This window comes from Sus scrofa, chromosome 7, assembly GCF_054392235.1.
Source record: "Sus scrofa isolate SSC_HxYL_T2T_F1_AM1 chromosome 7, Sscrofa_HxYL_maternal_Yorkshire_Landrace_v2.0, whole genome shotgun sequence".
NCBI lineage: Eukaryota > Metazoa > Chordata > Mammalia > Artiodactyla > Suidae > Sus > Sus scrofa.
This window is the reverse complement of record NC_139389.1, coordinates 87321965-87344234: the sequence shown is the minus strand read 5'-3', so window position 1 is coordinate 87344234 and position 22270 is coordinate 87321965. Positions and strand designations below refer to the sequence as shown.

The following is a 22270-nucleotide window of genomic DNA, read 5'->3' as shown; positions in this document are numbered from 1 at the left end:
TTTAATCTATTTTGTTCATTGCTGTATCTAAAAAAAAATACCTAGCAAATAGTAAATACTCAATAAATATTAAATTAATAACAAATTAGAAAACAAAGCTCAGTTTCTTGTTTGGACAAATATAATGAATTCCTCTGCTATTCCAGGGATATTCAGCAATTTTAACCTTTCACAGCTCCCAGACACATGAACATCTCCAACACCCCCAGCAACTCCAGCACCATCACCGGCTTCATCCTCCTGGGCTTCCCTTGCTCCAGGCACGGACAGATCCTCCTCTTTCTGCTCTTCGCTGGGGTCTACCTCCTGACCCTCATGGGCAATGGTTCTATCATCTGTGCTGTGCGCTGGGATCGGAGACTCCACACCCCCATGTACATCCTGCTCGCCAACTTCTCCTTCCTCGAGATCTCCTATGTCACCTCCACTGTCCCAAACATGCTGGCCAACCTCCTCTCTGACAACAAGGTCATCTCCTTCTCTGGATGCTTTCTCCAGTTCTACTTTTTCTTCTCCTTGGGTTCTACAGAATGCTTTTTCTTGGCGATTATGGCATTTGATCGATACCTTGCCATCTGCTGGCCTCTACAGTACCCTACTCTCATGACTGCACGTCTCTGCACCAATCTTGTGGTCAGCTGCTGGGTACTTGGTTTCCTCTGGTTCCCAATCCCTATCATCATCATTTCCCAGATGACCTTCTGTGGATCCAGGATTATTGATCACTTCCTGTGTGACCCAGTTCCTCTTTTAGCACTCACTTGTACCACAGCCCCAGTAATGGAGGTTTTTTGGTCAATTATAAGTTCTCTCCTCTTATTTATTCCTTTCCTCTGCATCATGGGGTCCTATGCTCTGGTCCTACACGCTGTGTTGAAAGTCCCTTCAGCAGCTGGACGAAGAAAGGCTTTCTCCACCTGTGGGTCCCATCTGGCGGTGGTTTCACTGTTCTATGGCTCAGTGATGGTCATGTACCTGAGCCCAACATCTGAGCATGATGCTGGAATGCAGAAGCTTGTGACTCTGTTTTATTCTGTAGGGACCCCACTCATTAATCCTGTGATCTACAGTCTGAGGAACAAAGATATAAAACATGCCCTGAAGAAATTTCTGGGAATATAAAAATTAGAACCAAAAAATAATATTTGGGTGACTAGTGTATATTTCCACTTTTTCAGATAAAAAAAATTAAAGTAAATAACTAGTACCATTTTGAAAATTGTTCATCCTGTTATTGAACCTATTCATCATGACTGTTCCTAGAATTGTTAGGGGGAGAAAGGATTCAGAGACTATCCAACTCCCTCATTTTGCAGATGAAAAAGCTGGAGAATGGAAATTTTGAGTGATTTACTCTGATCATAATTTATAAATGCACAAAAAAACCTTTTTAAAAGAATTTCTCTTTTTACTTGTAAAGAGAGAATTACCTAATAAACTATAAGAAAGTATTGAGGTTTTGGCATTCAGCAGCCATCAGATATTTTTTCATCTAAGGAGAAGAAAATGTCTACATTACTGGTAGAAGTCTAAACTGGTACAATTTCTACTTGGGACATTACAGCCAATTGAACAGAATTTAAAATTCACATATCCATCAACCAAGCAATTGAATTTACTCCTAGATATTCAGTCTACACATAAATCATACAAATTAACTACATTGTTTTTAACAACAAATTACTAGAAACCACTTGAATGCCCATTTATTGAGACCTATTTTAATATGTATAATGTGTCCCTGCCCATGGAATGTGATGTAACATTTTTTAAATGAGGGAGTTTTAGATACACAGATATGGAACAGGTTATATTTGTTGCTAAGTGAATAAATTATGTATAGTAGGCAGTCATTTATTTATGCATGAGATTATAAATTTGTGTGTGTGATTTTTTAAAAAGATAGAATATATCCTTCAAAGGACAGATAAGAAAGCTAACCATAGCTGCAGTTGGAAAGAGGATACTTGGATTCAAGAGGAAGAAAAGACTTTGCACTCTCTGGTGTCTTTGGTACAAAATTCTATAGACGGAACGCCCACTGTAGCGCAGAGGGTTAAGAATCTGAATGTAGCAGCTCAGGTCACTCCAGAGGAACGGGTTTGATCCCCAAGCAAGCACAGTGAATTACAGGATCCAGCATTACCACAGCTGCCACACAGGTCACAACTGCAGCTCAGATTCAACCCCTGGCCTGGGAATTTCCATATGCCACAGGTGCGGCCATTAAAAAAGAAAGAAATTTTACAGATGATGATGATAATATCTTTATTGGTAAAATATTCTACTGTATAGCGCACAGAGAACTATATTCAATATCCTGTGTTAAACCATAATGAAAATAATATGAAAAAGAATTCTAAATGTGTTGTGTATAACTGAATCTCTTTATTGTACAGCAGAAATTAACACATTGTAAATCAACTATACTTCAATAAAATAATTTTTTAAAAATTAAAATACTGTGCTTTATTTTTATGAGATAGATTCCCAGGAATGTATTTTTGGATCAAAGAGCTGTACACATTACATATATTGTTAGATTTCTTTCACTCAAGGCTATATACAATCACATTTCCACTGTCCATACAAGTACCTATTCACCCTTAGAAGCTAATGAAATAACTTTAAATTTTGCTGGTTTGGTGGGTTCAAAGAGACAGCTTACTTCTATTATTAGCAATAGGTTGAGCTTTTTTTTTTTCTTATGTCATTGGACAATGGATTTTCTCTACTGTGATCTGCCTGTTGACATCTTTATCCATTTTTTAATTGTTTATACTTTGCTTTAAAAACTTTAATTGTTTATATTTTGCTTTAAAAACTTTATTTTAAATATCAACACCATATCTGTGAGTGTACTGCAAATATTTTTCTATACCATTTCATTTCTGTTTATAGTATCTTAACTAAAATTTTGTTACAGCAATGGGAACTATGTCTAGTCACTTACGATGGAGCATGATAATGTAAGGAAAAGAATCTATACATGTATGTGTAACTGGGTGGCCATGCTGTACAGCTGAAAATTGACAGAACACTGTAAACCAGCTATAATGAAAAAATAATTATATAGAAAAATAAATAAAATAAAAAAATAAAATTTGATTAAACATACTGGATACTTTTCCCTTTTAACTAGAGATTTATAAAGAACAAATACAAGTCAACTTGGATTGTTGAAAGAGAATTATTCTCAAGGATTACTCTCCTATACACCTCTTCATCGAAACAGAAGAAGACAGAGCTAGTTATTGGGCTATACAAAGGCAATTCATGAGCTTGGATAAATTCTCATTTCACAAAACATGACTGACGGCAAGATCCAGATTATTGCCAAGTAGACTAGACGTGGCAGGGATTGAGACTGATATCACTACAGAATATGCAATACCTGTCTGCATTTTACCTGAACTCCCAGAATTGGGACCCAGGGAATGAAATATGTATTCTATGGTGGGTATGAAGGTACAGAACAGAGCATCAGTGGGTCCACGAAACATAGAGAGTAACAGTGTGGAAAAAATGAGCATTATGCATATAAAGACATGAATGAGCAATCACAAGAACAATGGAATACCCAGAGCCACCCATGTCGATGGGATAACGCAGCAGATGTTCATATACCAATCATTAGTCATGAAAGAGAGGCAGTAGCATCCAGTTGTGTGCAGGGAAATACAGCAGAAATGAGCAAAGCAGCAGAAGGAGAGTGTTGGACTGTATATTGATAAATATGTTGTGGGCTGTGCAGGAAACATACAAGAATGCAATCACTGTTCCAACAACTCATCAACACAGGCTCAAAGAACAATGGACCCAAACACTCATGTCCAGGCTTGAATTCTAGGTGTGCCAATTACAAGTTGTGTAATGGCAGAAAGTGACTAAAATCCTCTGAATCTCAGTTCCCTGTATGTAAAAGGTAAAAGTTAAATGTAACATTTATAATTTCCACAAGCCATTTTACTGTTAAATCCTAGACAAAGAGCATTTATTTTTATGAGAATTACCCATATTTTTGCCTTAGGCTGAGAATGGTTTAGCAAGAGTTATACCAGAAGGGTTAATGGTCAGTCTTTAACTCACAACTGAACAAAGCTAAAAAGAAAGTATTAGAAATTGAGGCTGATTTACTAAATAACTTACTTTAAATCATTGTTAGGCAATAAAATCAAATACAGAAGATAGGGCTATCAACAGACAGTCCAAAGTACTCTCCTGGAACCAGCCTTGCCTGAGCCCATCATGGATTGGGAAGTTTATAAGAACTGGGTCCATGGCTACTCTGTCCTGGACTGGCACAGTAGGCAGAATAATCACAACCGAAGACATCCATGTCTTAGTCTCTAAACCCGTGAATATGTTACCTTGCATGGCAAAAAGGACTTTGAAAACAGGATTGAGTTAAGGATCTTGAGACAGGAAGACAGTCCAGGATTATCTGTGTAGCCAGTCTAATCATAAAAGCCCTTATAAGTGAAAGAGAAGCAGAGGAGAAAGAATCAATGAAGATGTGACAATGGAAGTAGGGGTTAAATTTAGAGAGAAATTTGAAGTTATTACACTGATGTATATCAAGATGGAAGAAGAGGGCAAACCAAGTAATGCACTTTTAGAAGTGTTAGAAAAGGGAAGGGAGGAGGCTGATCAAGATAGCAGAGGAGTAAGACGTCACGCTCACCTTCTCCCACAAACACATCAAAAAAACACATCTGCATGTAAAATGACTCACATGGAACATCTAATGAATGCTGGCAGAAGAACTTAAACCTCCAAAAAGGGCAAGAAACCCTTAACATAACCAGGTAGAACAAAAGAAAAAGAGAGAGAAAAAAAAGGAATCAGGACAGGACTAGCATTCCTGAGAGGGAGCTGTGAAAGAGAAAAGGAACCCACACCCTGGGACACCGCCTAACCTAACCAGAGATCAGCCCAGATGGAGGGAACCTCAAAGTCGCTGAGAAAAGCGCAGCAGGTGGCCTGAGGACAAAGCAGAGTGAGAGCCACACAGATGATCTGCACCACCGGCCAGGATGCCACAGCCTGAGACTCTCAGGCGGGGACTGGGCACTGAGACTCAGGCTCCAAGGGTCAGTCCAGGGGAGAGGACTGGGGTTGGCTGTGTGGGGACAGCCTGAGGAGCTAAGGAGCCGCGCGCCACAGGCAGGGGAGCGGTATGCTAGGAGCATGGGAGTGGAACACCACAGCAGAGGGAACCCTGGAGAAGGTCTGGGCCCATAGGAGAAACAAGGCACCACTGTTAAGGAGGGTGAGAGGAGGAGGGGCAGATGGTCATAGGAATCTCCCTGCACTTGAGCACTCAGGCTCTCAGAGGGCAGAGCACCTATGGTGCAGGCTACAGGTGGTGAGGAGCCACTTGCTTAGTCTACGGGAGACCGGGAGACCAGGGGCTTCTTGTGCAGGCTCCGGGGGCCAGGAATTTCTTGTGCAGGCTAAGTGCAACATGGGGCTATGTGCAACATGGTGCCCCTTGCAGGTACTTCTTGCATGATTTACAGACAGCAGGGACTTAATGTGATGGTCATCTCAGAGGCCAGAGGGAGGCATGGCCTGCCATGACTGAGGGGCCTGTGAGTGGGCTCCACCTGCAGGCCCAGTCACCTCAAGGGTCCACAAAAAAAAAAAAAAAAAAAAAGAGGGCTCTGTAACCGAGCTTCACATGATGTGGCTCTCACCCTACAGGTAACACATCTGCCCCGTGGCTGCCACTGCCAAACACTCTGGACAATGCCCCAATGCTTGATCATTATCCTTTCCCAACACCCTACAAATAGAAGCAGCTGGTGCAGCACCTCCTGTGGGGGCTAAGCAGAATGAGGTACTTCTTGTAGGGTCTACAGGTGGTGGGGGCAAACCACAGCAGTTATCTCTGACTCCAGAGTGGGCGTGGCCCACCATCACTAGTGGTCCCTGAACAGGCACCACCTGCAGACCCAAGCACTTCAAGGGTACTACAGAGGAGGGCTATTGTGACCAAACACCACCTGTTGTTGCTCTCGCACCCCTGGGAGCACACCAGCCCTTTAGCTGCCACTGCCAAATGCTCTGGACAGTGCCCACACACTTCATCTCTGTCACTTCCCAGGATCCTGAAACTAGGAGCTGCCTGTGCAGCACCTGCTCTGTGGGCTAAGTGAGACAGGGTGCTCCCTGAACTGTCTGCAGGTAGCAAGGGCAAAACACCACAGTTATCACTGACTCCAGAGGTCGGCAGGGCCTGCTACCACTAGGGGCCCCTGAACAGGCACCACTTGCAGCTCCAATCCCCTCAGAGGAGGGCACTGCAATCAAACACTACCTGTTGGGGCTCTCACTCCCCTGGGAACTCACACACCCTGCTGCTGCCACTGCCACATGCTCCGGGCACCTTGGAAATCTGCCTAGGCTCATTACCACTTCCCAGGGCCCTGCAACTAGGAGGAGCCCGCACCACCTTCCTGCAGGTCCTTGCTGCTCTTAAGAGCCCAAAAACCAGGCACTGACTACTAACCCTATCCATTGCCTCCTTCTCCCTGGACACACTCAGCACCCTGGGGATAACAGCCTGCTCACACCAAACAAAGAAACAACAAACATTTGAATGTTTTCCCACACCAAAAATAAATAGTAACCCCCCACAAAATACAAAGGGGAGCTCTTGCATACAAGTAGCCCTCCAAGACTACAGTGTGGCTTCCCTAAACTCACAGAAAAAGAAAACCATAAGCAAGGTGAAGAAGCTCAGGAACCAGTCCCAGTGAAAAGAACAGAATTCACATGAAGCAGCAAACAATGAAACAGACCTCTGCAGTCTGACAGACACTGAGTTCAAAAGGGACGTAGTGAAAATACCGAAGAAATTAAGGCTGAATATCAAGGAATTCAGAGTGGATATGAACAGTAATGCAGATTCCTTTAGACAGGAACTAGAAAATATAAGGAGGAACATAGAGAAATTAGAAAATTCATTTGCAGAGACACAAACTGAGCTAAAGGCAATAGAGAGCAAAAGGAATAATGCAGAGAAACGAATCAGTGACTTTGAAAACACATTAATGGAAATCACCCAATCAGGACAGCAGACAGAAAACCAACTGAAAAAACACAAAAGCAACATGAGAAATCTATGGGATAACAGAAAGTGGGCCCATCTACGCATGATAGGAATTCCAGAGAAGAAGAAAAAGAAAAGGGGATTGAAAACCTATTTGAAGAAGTTATGGCTGAAAACTTTGCAAATCTAAAGGATACTGATACCAAGATACAGGAAGCACACAGGGCCCAAAACAAGTTGAACCCAAATAGGACCACACCAGGACACAGTATAATAAAAATGGCAAAAGGTAAAGACAAAGAGAGGATTCTAAAGGCAGCAAGAGAAAACCAAAGCATTAATTATTACGGAACCCCCATTAGGCTATCAGCTGGTTTCTCTACAGAAACACTATGGGCCAAAAGGGAGTGGCAAGATATATTCAAAGTTCTGAAAGGAAAAAAAAATTGCAGCCTAGAATACTCTATCCAGCAAGAATATCATTTCAAATAGAATGGGAAATAAAGAATTTCTCCAACAGACAAAGGCTAAAAGAGAACAGCAATACTAAACGCATTCTAAAGGAAATAATGAAAGAGCTTCTCTAAATAAATAAAGAAAGAAAGAAGTAAGAAGAAACAGGATGGAGGAAACCACTGGAAAGCAATCACTTAAATAAGCCAGCATACACCGAGGACAAGATGGCGGAGGAGTAGGGGGACACGCTCGCCCTCTCCCACAAACACAACAAAAAAAGCACATCTACAGAAGAAATGACTCGCACAGAACAACAACCAATCGCTGGCAGAGGAACCTAAACTCCAATAACGGCAAGAAGTTCGTGACATTATTGGGCAGAACGGGAGAAAAGAGGAGAGTGAGAGAAGGTGAATCCGAGCGGGACGGGCGCTCCTGAAAGGGAACTGCGGAGGAGAAAGGGATCCCGCACCCTGGAAAGTCTCCTACCGGGGGAAAGATCAAACGAACCGGAGGAATCTCCAGATGCAGAGAAGAGTGTAGCAGTAAGTCGGAGTACGGAAAAAAGATCAAGAACCCAACGGACCATCTGAACTACGGGCACAGTCACCAAAAATTGAGACGCCTGGGTGGGGGCTGGGCACCGAATCCTCGGCTCCAGAGGTTAGTCCCCGGGAAAGGGCAGGGGGACGCCTGGGTGGGGGCTGGGCACCGAGACCTCAGCTCTGAAGGTTGGTCCCCGAGAGGGGGCCGGGGGACGCCTGGGTTGGGGCTGGGCACCGAGACCTCGCCTCCGAAGGTTAGTCCCCAAGAAAGGGCCGGGGGACGCCTGGTGGGGGGGGCTGGGCACCGAGACCTCGGCTCCAGAGATTAGTCCCCGGGCTAGGGGGGCGGGGAAGAGCGGAAACTGCTTGGGAGGTCTCTAAACCATTTGACGGGGCAGAGACTGCCTGGGAGACTAGAAAACAAAGCTGTCGCAGAGGAAGGGAGCAATACTCTAGGGGCGGGGAAGTGGAAAGCCGCCTCAGAGGGAACCTGGGAGAAGAGCCTGGTCTGCGCCCGTGCTGGGGAGGGGAGAGAAGAAGGGGTGGGTCCCCATAGAATACCCCCCACGCCACAGCAAGCTTACAGGCCCGCTAGCTAGCAGAAAGCTGTGCTTCCCAGTGCATTCCCTCCCCCCACCCCCGCCACCCCCTATGCTCTCGCTGAACCTGGGACTGCCTGCCATCCAGGAGGGCTGGCCTCAACAATTGCCTGAAGCCTACCACCGCAGGGGCTCTCCCTGCACAGGCCTGCTTGCCCTTTGGAGGGGCTACACTTCCACAGAGCAGCACCAAACACCACCAGCCCCCTAGAAAAGGCCTGCAGCCCAGAAAAGCTAGAACAAGCCTAGCCAGGCCGTGAATAGATCGACCTAATTCTCCGACGGTTTTTCTGAGACGGGCTCCCCCGGGGAGGAGCCTCTTGAGTCTCCAAGGGCCTTGCTACACGCCCAAGACCCCAGGGGGTGCTAAGACCTAGTGGACCAGCTGCATAGGACTGCCAGCTCCAGGCAGGACCCCCTGCAGCCCAGAAAAGCTGCAACAAGCCTGGCCGAATTGGGAAAAGATCTCAGACGGTCTTTCTGAGTCGGGCTGTCCTGGGGAGGAGCCTCTTGAGTCTCCAAGGGCCCTGCTACCCGCCCAAGACCCCAAGGGGTGCTGAGACCTAGTGGACCAGCTGCATAGGACTGCCAGCTCCAGGCAGGACCCCCTGCAGCCCAGAAAAGCTGCAACAAGCCTGGCCGAATCGGGAAAAGATCTCAGACGGTCTTTCTGAGTCGGGCTGTCCTGGGGAGGAGCCTCTTGAGTCTCCAAGGGCCCTGCTACCCGCCCAAGACCCCAGGGGGTGCTGAGACCTAGTGGACCAGCTGCATAGGACTGCCAGCTCCAGGCAGGACCCCCTGCAGCCCAGAAAAAGCTGCAACAAGCCTGGCCGACTTGGGAAAAGATCTCAGACGGTCTTTCTGAGTCGGGCTGTCCTGGGGAGGAGCCTCTTGAGCCTCCAAGGGCCCTGCTACCCGCCCAAGACCCCAGGGGGTGCTGAGACCTAGTGGACCAGCTGCATAGGACTGCCAGCTCCAGGCAGGACCCCCTGCAGCCCAGAAAAGCTGCAACAAGCCTGGCCGACTTGGGAAAAGATCTCAGACGGTCTTTCTGAGTCGGGCTGCCCTGGGGAGGAGCCTCTTGAGCCTCCAAGGGCCCTGCTACCCGCCCAAGACCCCAAGGGGTGCTGAGACCTAGTGGACCAGCTGCATAGGACTGCCAGCTCCAGGCAGGACCCCCTGCAGCCCAGAAAAGCTGCAACAAGACTGGCCGACTTGGGAAAAGATCTCAGACGGTCTTTCTGAGTCGGGCTGTCCTGGGGAGGAGCCTCTTGAGCCTCCAAGGGCCCTGCTACCCGCCCAAGACCCCAGGGGGTGCTGAGACCTAGTGGACCAGCTGCATAGGACTGCCAGCTCCAGGCAGGACCCCCTGCAGCCCAGAAAAGCTGCAACAAGCCTGGCCGACTTGGGAAAAGATCTCAGACGGTCTTTCTGAGTCGGGCTGTTCTGGGGAGGAGCCTCTTGAGTCTCCAAAGGCCCTGCTACCCGCCCAAGACCCCAAGGGGTGCTGAGACCTAGTGGACCAGCTGCATAGGACTGCCAGCTCCAGGCAGGACCCCCTGCAGCCCAGAAAAGCTACAACAAGCCTGGCGGAATCGGGAAAAGATCTCAGACGGTCTTTCTGAGTCGGGCTGCCCTGGGGAGGAACCTCTTGAGTCTCCAAGGGCCCTGCTACCCGCCCAAGACCCCAGGGGGTGCTGAGAACCAAGTGAAATCTGCTACCATCGTGGGGTGGACCTCCCAGTCCTGTCTGCCCTCAGGAAGTCCTCCTTTGCTTCAAAGAAACACTGTTAGTCCCATCAACACTTCAGAAAAGCCACACTGCCTCAAAAAAAGATTGACCAACAACGACAGCCCTCAGGAAATATTCCAGGGCAGTGACAAGGCAAACACTACCCGATAACGGAGAGTACAACTCCCTCAGGAGAAAGAAGACAACAAGCAAGATGAAGAAGCTGAGAAACCACCCCCAGTCAAACCAACAGGAGAACTCACCTAAAACAGTCAACAATGAAACTGATCTCTGCAGTCTGACAGACCTGGAGTTCAAAAGAGAAATAGTGAAAATACTGAAGGAATTAAGAGAAGATATGAACAGCAATGCAGATACCCTCAGAAAGGAGCTAGAAAATATAAGGAGGAGCCAAGAAAAACTAGAACATTCATTTGCAGAGATGCAAACTGAACTAGGGGCAGTAAAAACCAGAATGAATAATGCAGAAGAACGAATCAGTGATATGGAAGATAGAATAATGGAAATCACTCAATCTGGTCAACAGACAGAAAACCGAATCAAAAAACTGGAAAGCAATATAAGAGACCTATGGGATAATATAAAACGGGCCAATCTACGCATAATAGGAATTCCAGAAGGAGTAGAAAAAGATAAAGGAATGGAAAATATATTTGAAGAAATTATCGCTGGAAACTTCCCAAATCTAAAGGATACTGGATTCAAGATACAAGAAGCACAGAGGGCCCCAAACAAACTGAACCCAAACAGACCCACACCAAGACACATCATAATAAAAATGGCAAAAGTTAGTGATAAAGAGAGGATCCTAAAGGCAGCAAGAGAAAAACAGAATGTTACCTACAAGGGAACCCCCATAAGAATATCAGCTGATTTCTCTACAGAAACACTACAGGCCAGGAGGGAATGGCAAGAGATATTTAAAGTGCTCAAAGGAAAAAATATGCAACCTAGAATACTTTATCCAGCAAGAATATCATTTAAAATAGAAGGGGAAATAAAAATTTTTCCCAACAAACAAAAACTTAAAGAATACAGCAACACAAAACCCAGGTTAAAGGAAATATTGAAAGGGCTTCTCTAAACCAAAAAGAAAGGAAGGAAAGGGAAGAAAAAAGAAAAGAAAAAAAAAAAAAGAAGAAGAAGAAGAAGAGGAAGAACTAGGACTGAGGAAGATACAATCAGAGAGCAGTCACTCAAATAAGCCAGCATACAGATTTAATCATGAACATGCTTCAAACAAAATAAAATTAAAAAGAAAAAAATAAAAGAGTCATCAAAACCATAAAATGTGGGCAAGGGATGTTAGGAGGTAAATAATCCTTTTTGTTTGTATGTATGTCTCTCTTCTTAATTTTAATATAATAATGAAGTGTTTGAACTTACAGGACCATCAGGCTAAAACACACAATTATGGGAAGGGGTTAGCATACTTAAAAAACAGGGCAACCACAAGCCAAAACCAAATATTGCATTTGCAAAAAATGAAAAAAAAAAATACACTCAAGCAGATAATAACAGGAGACCATCCAACCAAAAAAAAAAAAAAAAAAAAAAAGAAGAATGGAGAACCATAGAATCAACTGGAACACGAGGATCAAATGGCAATAAATAATCATCTATCAATTATCACCTTAAATGTCAATGGACTGAATGCCCCAATCAAAAGACACAGAATGGCTGAGTGGATAAAACGGCAAAAACCTTCAATATGCTGCCTACAAGAAACTCACCTTAGGACAAAAGATACATATAGATTGAAAGTGAAAGGCTGGGGAAAAGTATTTCATGCCAATAGACATGACAGAAAAGCAGGAGTTGCAACGCTCATATCAGACAAAATAGACTTTAAAACAAAAGACATAAAGAAAGACAAAGAAGGACACTATTTAATGATTAAGGGATCCATCCAAGGAGAGGATGTTACTATCATCAACATATATGCCCCAAACATAGGAGCACCCAGATACATACAACAAATATTAACAGACATAAAGGGAGATATTGATGAGAATACAATCATAGTAGGAGACCTAAATACCCCCCTCACATCAATGGACAGATCCTCTAGACAGAAAACCAATAAAGCAACAGAGATCCTAAAGGAAACAATAGAAAAGTTAGACTTAATTGATATCTTCAGGACACTACATCCAAAAAAATCAGAATACACATTCTTCTCAAATGCTCATGGAACATTCTCAAGAATCGACCACATATTGGGACATAAAGCGAATCTCAATAAATTTAGGAGCATAGAAATTATCTCAAGTATCTTCTCTGACCACAATGCCATGAAATTAGAAATCAACCATGGGAAAAGGAAAGAGAAAAAACCTACTCCATGGAGACTAAACAACATGCTACTAAAAAACCAATGGGTCAATGAGGAAATCAAGAAGGAAATTAAAAACTATCTTGAAACAAATGATAATGAAGACACAACCTCTCAAAATCTATGGGATGCTGCGAAAGCAGTGCTCAGAGGGAAATTTATAGCAATCCAGGCCTTTCTCAAAAAAGAAGAAAGATCCCAAATTGACAACTTAACCCTCCACCTAAATGAATTAGAAAAAGAAGAACAAAGAAGTCCTAAAGTCAGCAGAAGGAAGGAAATTGTAAAGATCAAAGAAGAAATCAATAAAATAGAGACTCAAAAAACAATAGAGAAAATTAATAAAACCAAGAGCTGGTTCTTTGAAAAGGTGAACAAAATTGATAAACCCCTGGCCAGACTCACTAAAAAGAGGAGAGAAAGAACCCAAATCACCAAAATTATAAATGAAAAAGGAGAAATCACAACGGATACAGCAGAAATTCAAAAAACCATAAGAGAATACTATGAACAACTATATGGCAATAAGTTTGACAATCTGGAAGAAATGGACAATTTTCTAGAATCTTACAGCCTGCCAAAACTGAATCAAGCAGAAACAGACCAACTGAACAGACCAATCACTAGAAATGAAATTGAAGAGGTCATAAAATCACTCCCTACAAATAAAAGCCCAGGACCAGATGGCTTCACAGGTGAATTCTATCAAACATATAAAGAGGAATTGGTGCCCATCCTCCTTAAACACTTTCAAAAGGTTGAAGAAGAAGGAATACTCCCAAAGACATTCTATGAGGCCACCATCACCCTCATTCCAAAACCAGGCAGAGATACCACCAAAAAAGAAAACTATCGCCCAATATCATTGATGAATATAGATGCAAAACTTCTCAACAAAATCTTAGCCAACCGAATCCAACAACATATCAAAAAAATTATACACCATGACCAGGTTGGGTTCATCCCAGGTTCACAAGGATGGTTCAACATACGCAAATCAATCAACATCATACACCACATTAACAAGAAAAAAGTCAAAAATCATATGATCATCTCAATAGATGCAGAAAAAGCATTTGACAAAGTTCAACATCCATTCATGATCAAGACCCTCGCCAAAGTGGGTATAGAGGGAACATTCCTGAATATAATCAAAGCCATTTATGATAAACCCACAGCAAATATAATCCTCAATGGGGAAAAACTGAAAGCCTTCTCACTCAAATCTGGAACAAGACAGGGATGCCCACTCTCACCACTGCTCTTCAACATAGTTTTGGAAGTCTTAGCCACAGCAATTAGACAAACAAAAGAAATCAAAGGCATCCATATAGGAAGAGAAGAGATCAAACTGTCACTGTATGCAGATGACATGATTCTATACCTAGAAAACCCTAAGGACTCAACCCCAAAACTCCTTGAACTGATTAATAAATTCAGCAAAGTGGCAGGATATAAGATTAACATTCAGAAGTCAGTTGCATTTCTGTATACCAGCAATGAAGCATTAGAAAAGGAATACAAAAATACGATACCTTTTAAAATTGTACCTCACAAAATCAAATACCTCGGAATACACCTAACCAAAGAGGTAAAGGACCTATATGCCGAGAACTATAAAACCTTAATCAAAGAAATCAAAGAAGATGTAAAAAAATGGAAAGATATTCCATGTTCCTGGATTGGAAAAATCAATATTGTGAAAATGGCCATCCTACCCAAAGCAATCTACAGATTCAATGCAATCCCTATCAAATTACCCATGACATTTTTCACAGAACTAGAACAAACAATCCAAACATTTATATGGAACAACAAAAGACCCAGAATCGCCAAAGCAATCCTGAGAAACAAAAACCAAGCAGGAGGCATAACTCTCCCAGACTTCAAGAAATACTACAAAGCCACAGTCATCAAAACAGTGTGGTACTGGTATCAAAACAGACAGACAGACCAATGGAACAGAATAGAGAATCTGGAAATTAACCCTGACACCTATGGTCAATTAATCTTTGACAAGGGAGGCAAGAACATCAAATGGGAAAAGGAAAGTCTATTCAGCAAGCATTGCTGGGAAACCTGGACAGCTGCATGCAAAGCAATGAAACTAGAACACACCCTCACACCATGCACAAAAATAAACTCCAAATGGCTGAAAGACTTAAATATACGACAGGACACCATCAAACTCCTAGAAGAAAACATAGGCAAAACACTCTCTGACATCAACATCATGAATATTTTCTCAGGTCAGTCTCCCAAAGCAATAGAAACTAGAGCAAAAATAAACCCATGGGACCTCATCAAACTGAAAAGCTTTTGCACAGCAAAGGAAACCCAAAAGAAAACAAAAAGACAACTTACAGAATGGGAGAAAATAGTTTCAAATGATGCAACTGACAAGGGCTTAATCTCTAGAATATACAAGCAACTTATACAACTCAACAGCAAAAAAACCAATCAATCAATGGAAAAATGGGCAAAAGACCTGAATAGACATTTCTCCAAGGAAGATATACAGATGGCCAACAAACACATGAAAAAATGCTCAACATCGCTGATTATAAGAGAAATGCAAATCAAAACTACCATGAGATACCACCTCACACCAGTCAGAATGGCCATCATTCATAAATCCACAAATAACAAGTGCTGGAGGGGCTGTGGAGAAAAGGGAACCCTCCTGCACTGCTGGTGGGAATGTAAACTGGTACAGCCACTATGGAGAACAGTTTGGAGATACCTTAGAAATCTATACATAGAACTTCCATATGACCCTGCAATCCCACTCTTGGGCATCTATCCGGACAAAGCTCTACTTAAAAGAGACACATGCACCCGCATGTTCATTGCAGCACTATTCACAATAGCCAGGACATGGAAACAATCCAAATGTCCATCGACAGAGGATTGGATTCGGAAGATGTGGTATATATACACGATGGAATACTACTCAGCCATAAAAAAGGATGACATCATGCCATTTGCAGCAACATGGATGGAACTAGAGAATCTCATACTGAGTGAAATGAGCCAGAAAGACAAAGACAAATACCATATGACATCACTTATAACTGGAATCTAATATCCAGCACAAATGAACATCTCCTCAGAAAAGAAAATCAATCATGGACTTGGAGAAGAGACTTGTGGTTGCCTGATGGGAGGGGGAGGGAGTGGGAGGGATTGGGAGCTTGGGCTTATCAGTCACAACGTAGAATAGATTTACAAGGAGATCCCGCTGAATAGCATTGAGAACTATGTCTAGATACTCATGTTGCAACAGAAGAAATGGTGGGGGAAAAACTGTAATTGTAATGTATACATGTAAGGATAACCTGACCCCCTTGCTGTACAGTGGGAAAATAAAATTAAAAAAAAAAAAAAAAAAAAAAAAAAAAAAAAAAAAAAAAAAAAAAAAAAGAAACACATATGAAAAAAAAAAAAAAAAAAAAAAAAAAAAAAAAAAAAAAAAAAAAAAAAATAAGCCAGCATACAGATCTAAACATGAAGATGTTAAAAAAAAAAAAAAAAAAAAAAAAAAGACTTCAAAATCATGAAATGTGGGGAAGGAAAGTAAGAAAATATAGATTTTTTTTTTAATGATGTGTTTGAGCCTATATGACTATCAGACTAAAGCAAGCAGATACAGGAAGAGGTTAACATACTTAGAAAACAGGGCAACCACAAATCAAAACCAAACATTACATTCACAAAAACTAAAAAGAAAAATACTCGAATGTAAAATAAATGGAAATCATCCAACCAAAAAAAAAAAAAGATAAACATAGAATCTACTGGAAAACAAGGTTTAAAATGGCAATAAATACATATCTATCAATAATCACCTTAAATGTCAATGGATTGAATGCTCCTATCAAAAGACACAAAGTGGCAGACTGGATTAAAAACCAAAAGCCTACAATCTTCTGTGTACAAGAGACTCACCTTCAGGCAAAGGACACATATAGATTGAAAGTGAAGGGATAGGAAAAGATATTTCATGCCAATGGACAAGACAGGAAAGCATATATACTTAAAAATCCTCCTATCAGACAAAATTGACTTTAAAATTAAGGCCATAAAGACAGACAAAGAAGGACACTATTTGATGGTAAAGGATCCACTCAAGAAGAGGATATTACAATCATCAGTATATATGCCTCTAATAGAGGAGCACCCAGATACCTCCAACAAATACTAATAGACATAAAAGGAGAAAATGGTGGGAATACAATCACAGTAGGAGAATTTAACACCTCACTCACATCAAAGGACATATCCCCTAGACAGAAAATCAATAAGGCAACAGAGATCCTAAATGACACAATAGAAAAGTTAGACCTGAATGACATTTTCAGAACACTACATCACAATAAAAAAAGAATATACATTCTTCTCAAGTGCCCATGGAACATTCTCAAAGATCAATCACATGATGGGGCACAAAGCTAACCTCAAAAAATTTAAAAGTATGGAAATTATTTAAAGTATCTTCTCTGACCACAATGACATGAAAGTAGAAATCAACCACAGGAAAAGAAATGAGAAAAAACTAACTACATGGAGACTAAACAACATGCTACTAAAAAACCAAGAGGTCAACAAGGAAATCAAGAAGGAAATTAAAAAATACCTTGAGACAAATGATGATGAAGGGAAGTTCATAGCAGTGCAGGCCTTCCTCAAAAAGAAGAAAAATCTCAAATTGACAACTTAACCCATCACCTAAATGAATTAGAGAAAAGAACAAATAAAACCTAAAGTCAGAAGAAGGAAGGAAATCATAAAGATCAGAGAGGAGATCAATAAAATAGAGATTCAAAAAACAATAGAAAAAAATCTATAAAACCAAGAGCCAGTTCTTTGAAAAGGTAAACAAAATTGACAAACCTCTGGCCAGACTCACCAAGAAGAGGAGAGAAAAAACCCAAATAAACAAGATAAGAAATGGAAAAGGAGAAATCACAGCAGATACTGCCGAAATACAAAAAACCATGAGAGGATACTATGAACAATTGTATGCCAACAAATTTGACAACCCAAGAGAAATGGACAATTTTCTAGAGACTTACAGCCTGCCAAAACTGAATCAAGATGAAACAGATCAACTGAACAGACCAATCAATAGAAATGAAATTGAATATGTCATAAAAACACTCCCTACAAATAAAAGTCCAGGACCAGATGGCTTCACAGGCTAATTCTACCAAACCTACAAAAAGGAACTTACACCAATCCTCCAAAAACTTTTCCAAAAGGCTGAAGAAGAAGAAACACTCCCAAAGACATTCTATGAGGCCACCATCACCCTAAAACCAAAATCAGACAAAGATACCACCAAAAAAGAAAACTACAGGCCATTATCTTTGATGAATATAGACACAAAAATTCTCTGCAAAATTTTAGCCCACTGAATCCAACAACATATAGAAAAGATCATACACCACAACCAGGTAGAATTCATCCCAGGTGCACAAGAATGGTTCAACATACACAAATCAATCAAGGTCATACATCATTATTAACCCAGGAAAGGTCAAAAACCACATATCATCTCAATAGATGCAAAGAAAGCATTTGACAAAGTCCAATATCCATTCATGATAAAAACTCTTACCAAAGTGGGTAGAGAGGAAACATACCTTAACATAATCAAAGCCATTTACCACAACCCACAGCAAACCTAATACTCAATGGAGAAAAGCTGAAAGCCGTATCTCTAAAATCCGACACAATGGAGTCCCCATCACGGCACAGCAGAAACAAATCCTACTAGGAACCATGAGGTCACAGGTTTGATCCCTGGCCTCACTCAGTGGGTTAAGGATCCAGCACTGCCGTGAGCTGTGGTGTAGGTCACAGATGAGGCTCGGATCCCGCATTGTTGTGGGTGTGCCATAGGCCAGTGGCTACAGCTCCGATTAGACCCCTAGCCTGGGAATCCCCATATGCCATGGGTGCGGCCCTAAAAAAAAGGACAAAAAAGACAAAAAATTAAAAAAAAAATCTGGAACAAGATAAAGATATCCACTCTCACCACTGTTATTCAACATAGTACTGAAAGTCCTAGCCACAGCAATCAAACAAAAGAAATAAAAGACATCCAAATAGGAAGAGAAGAGGTAAAACTGTCACTGTATGCTGATGACATGATACTATATATAGAAAGCCCTAAGGACTCAACCCAAAAACCTCCTGAACTGATCAATAAATTCAGCAATGTAGCGGGATATAAGATTAACATTCAGAAATCAGTCACATTTCTGCATACTAACAATGAAATATTAGAAAAGGAATACAAAAATACAATACCTTTTAAAATTGCACCCCCAAAAATCAAATACCTGGAAATACACCTGACCAAGGAGGTAAACAGCTTTATGCCAAGAACTGTAAAACATTAATCAAGGAAACTAAAGGAGATATAAAGAAATAGAAAGATAGTCCATGCTCCTAGGTTGGAAAAATTAATTTTGTAAATATACCCATACTACCCAAAGCAATCTACAGATTCAATGCAATCCCTATCAAATTACCCACGACAATTTTCACAGAACTAGAACAAACAATCCAAACATTTATATGGAACCGCAAAAGACCCAGAATCGCCAAAGCAATCCTGAGGGACAAAAACCAAGCAGGAGGCATAACTCTCCCAGACTTCAGGCAATATTACAAAGCCACAGGCATCAAGACAGTGTGGTCCTGGTACCAAAACAGACAGACAGACCAATGGAACAGAAGAGAGAACCCAGAAATAAACCCTGACACCTATGGTCAATTAATCTTTGACAAGGGAGGCAAGAACATAAAATGAGAAAAAGACAGTCTTTTCAGCAAGTATTGCTGGGAAAGCTGGACAGCTGCATGTAAATCTATGAAACTAGAACACACCCTCACACCATGCACAAAAATAAACTCCAAAAGGCTGAAAGACTTAAATGTAAGACAAGACACCATCAAACTTCTGGAAAATACATAGGCAAAACATTCTCTGATATCAACCTTACAAATGTTTTCTCAGGTCAGTCACCCAAAGCAACAGAAATAAAAGCAAAAATAAACCAATGGGACTTAATCAAACTGACAAGGTTTTGTATAGCAAAGGAAACCATAACAAAAAAAAAAAACAAAAAGACAACTTACAGGATGGGAGAAAATAGTTTCAAACAATGCAAGAGATAAGGGCTTAATCTCTAAAATATAGAAACAACTTATAACTCAACAGCAAAAAAGCCAACAACCCAATGGAAAAATGGGCAAAAGACCTGAATAGACATTTCTCCAAAGAAGATATACAGACGGCCAATGAGCATGTGAAAAAATGTTCAACATCACTAATTACTAGAGAAATGCAAATCAAAACAATCATGAGGTACCACCTCACACTAGTCAGAATGGCCATCATTAACAAGTCCACAAATAGCAAATTCTGGAGAGGGTGTGGAGAAAAGGGAACCCTGCTACACTGTTGGTGGGAATGTAAATTGGTACCCCCACTATAGAAAACAGTATGGAGGTACCTCAGAAAATTATACATAAAACTACCATATGACCCAGCAACCCCATTCTTGGGCGTATATCTGGACAAAACTTTCCTTAAAAAAGACACATGGGAGTTCCCGTCGTGGCACAGTGGTTAACGAATCCAACTAGGAACCATGAGGTTGAGGGTTTGATCCCTGGCCTTGCTCAGTGAGTTAACGATCTGGCGTTGCCATGAGCTGTGGTGTAGGTTGCAGATGCGGCTCGGATCCTGCGTTGCTGTGGCTCTGGCTCTGGCATAGGCCGGCGGCTATAGCTCTGATTAGACCACTAGCCTGGGAACCTCCATATGCCACGGGAGCGGCCCAAAAAATGGCAAAAAGACAAAAAAAATAAATAAATAAAATGGCCAATGGGCACAGGAAAAGGTGCTCAATATCCACTAATCCCCAAGAAAATACAAATCAAAACCACAATGAGATATCACCTAACACTTTTTAAAATGGCTATCATCAAGAAGACAAGAAACAACAGGTGCTGGAAAGGAGGTGGTGAAAAGAGAACCTTACATATTTTTGGTGGTAAGGTAAACTGGTCCAAGGACTATATGGAAAACAATATGGAGGTTCCTCAAAAAAGTTAAAATAGACCAACCATATGATCCAGCAATTCCACTTCTGGGTATATATCCAAAGGAAATGAAAACAGGAGTTGAGTAAGAGGTGCACTCCCATATTTACTGCAGCTTTATTCATAGCCAAAATACGGAAAAAAAAACTCAAATTCCCATTAATAGATGAATGGGGGAAAAAAGATATGGTGCATATATACAACAGAATAGCATTCAGTCTTGAGAAAGGAGCATGTCCTGCCATTTGTCACAACATGGGCCTTCAGCACATTATGCTAAGCAAGATAAGTTAAAGACAAGAACTGCAGGATATAATTTACACATGGAATCTAAAAAAGTTAAAATTGTTAAAAAAAAAAAAAAGTCAAATGGTGGTTACCAGGGGCATGGGGGGAAGTGGATAAGATTTATAGTGTTTAAATGTTCAAAATGTAACAAACAGTAAATAAGCCAATGAGATCTAATGTACAACATAATGAATACAGAACTAATACTGTACTGGAATCATGAAATATGATAAATACTACAACATATTATAATCATACTACAACATATAAATGTATCAAAGTAATACACTATATACCTTAAGTTTATACAATGTTACATGTCAAATTTATTCCAAAAAAAAATTTGTTTAAAAAGAAACAACAACCTATGGAATGGGAGAAAATATCTGCAAACCATATCTTTGACAAGGGATTAATACTCAAAATATGTAAAGGACTTTTACAACAAAAAAAGCAAAAATATAAACAACTTTTTAAAATAGGAAAAGCACCTAAAGAGACAATTCTCCAAAGAAGACAAATAAATGACCAACAGGCATATGAAAAGATGTTCAACATCAGTAATCATAGGAAATGCAAATCAAAACCACAATGAGATGACACGTCACACTTGTGAAGATGGCTATTACTAAAAAGAAAAATAAAAGGTAACAAGAGTTGTCAAGGATATAGATTTAAGAGTACTTTGGGTTACTGCTGGCAGGAATATGAATTGGTACAGCCTCTATGGAAAACATACAGCATTTCCTCAAGGTATTAGAAGCACCATATGGTCCAGTAATCCAAGTTCTGAGTATTTATCCAAAGATAAATTTTTGGTGGAAATGTGATTTTCTTCTAATTTCAAATAAATTAAAATCAAGATTTTGAGGAGATATCTGCACTACCATGTTTAGAGCAGCATAATTCAGAACAGCCGAATATGGAAACAATCTAAATTTCCATCGATAGATGAATGGACTAAGAAAAATAAATATGTATATATGTACATATATATATATCACATATACACATACAGACCCTGTATATACACACCTTTAAAAAGAAGGAAATAGAGAGTTCCTATCACGGCGCAGCCTTAAAAAAGAAGGAAATAGAGAGTTCCTATCATGGCGCAGC

The 22270-nt window shown here is 41.2% G+C and overlaps 2 protein-coding genes across 6 annotated transcripts in view; one reads left to right on the top strand and one right to left on the bottom strand.

The window, feature by feature from the left end:
* The window catches only part of LOC100524879 (olfactory receptor 11G2-like), a 37390-nt gene extending 35054 nt beyond the window's left edge, over positions 1–2336 (top strand). Inside the window, exon 3 of the mRNA XM_013997676.3 lies at positions 176–2336. Within this exon, the coding sequence (XP_013853130.2) occupies positions 187–1122 (936 nt within the window). The 5' untranslated portion in view covers positions 176–186 and the 3' untranslated portion in view covers positions 1123–2336. The remainder of the gene's footprint in view (positions 1–175) is intronic.
* The window catches only part of LOC100155381 (olfactory receptor 4S2-like), a 348453-nt gene that overhangs the window by 235804 nt on the left and 90379 nt on the right, over positions 1–22270 (bottom strand). The gene's annotated exons all lie outside the window — the stretch shown is intronic.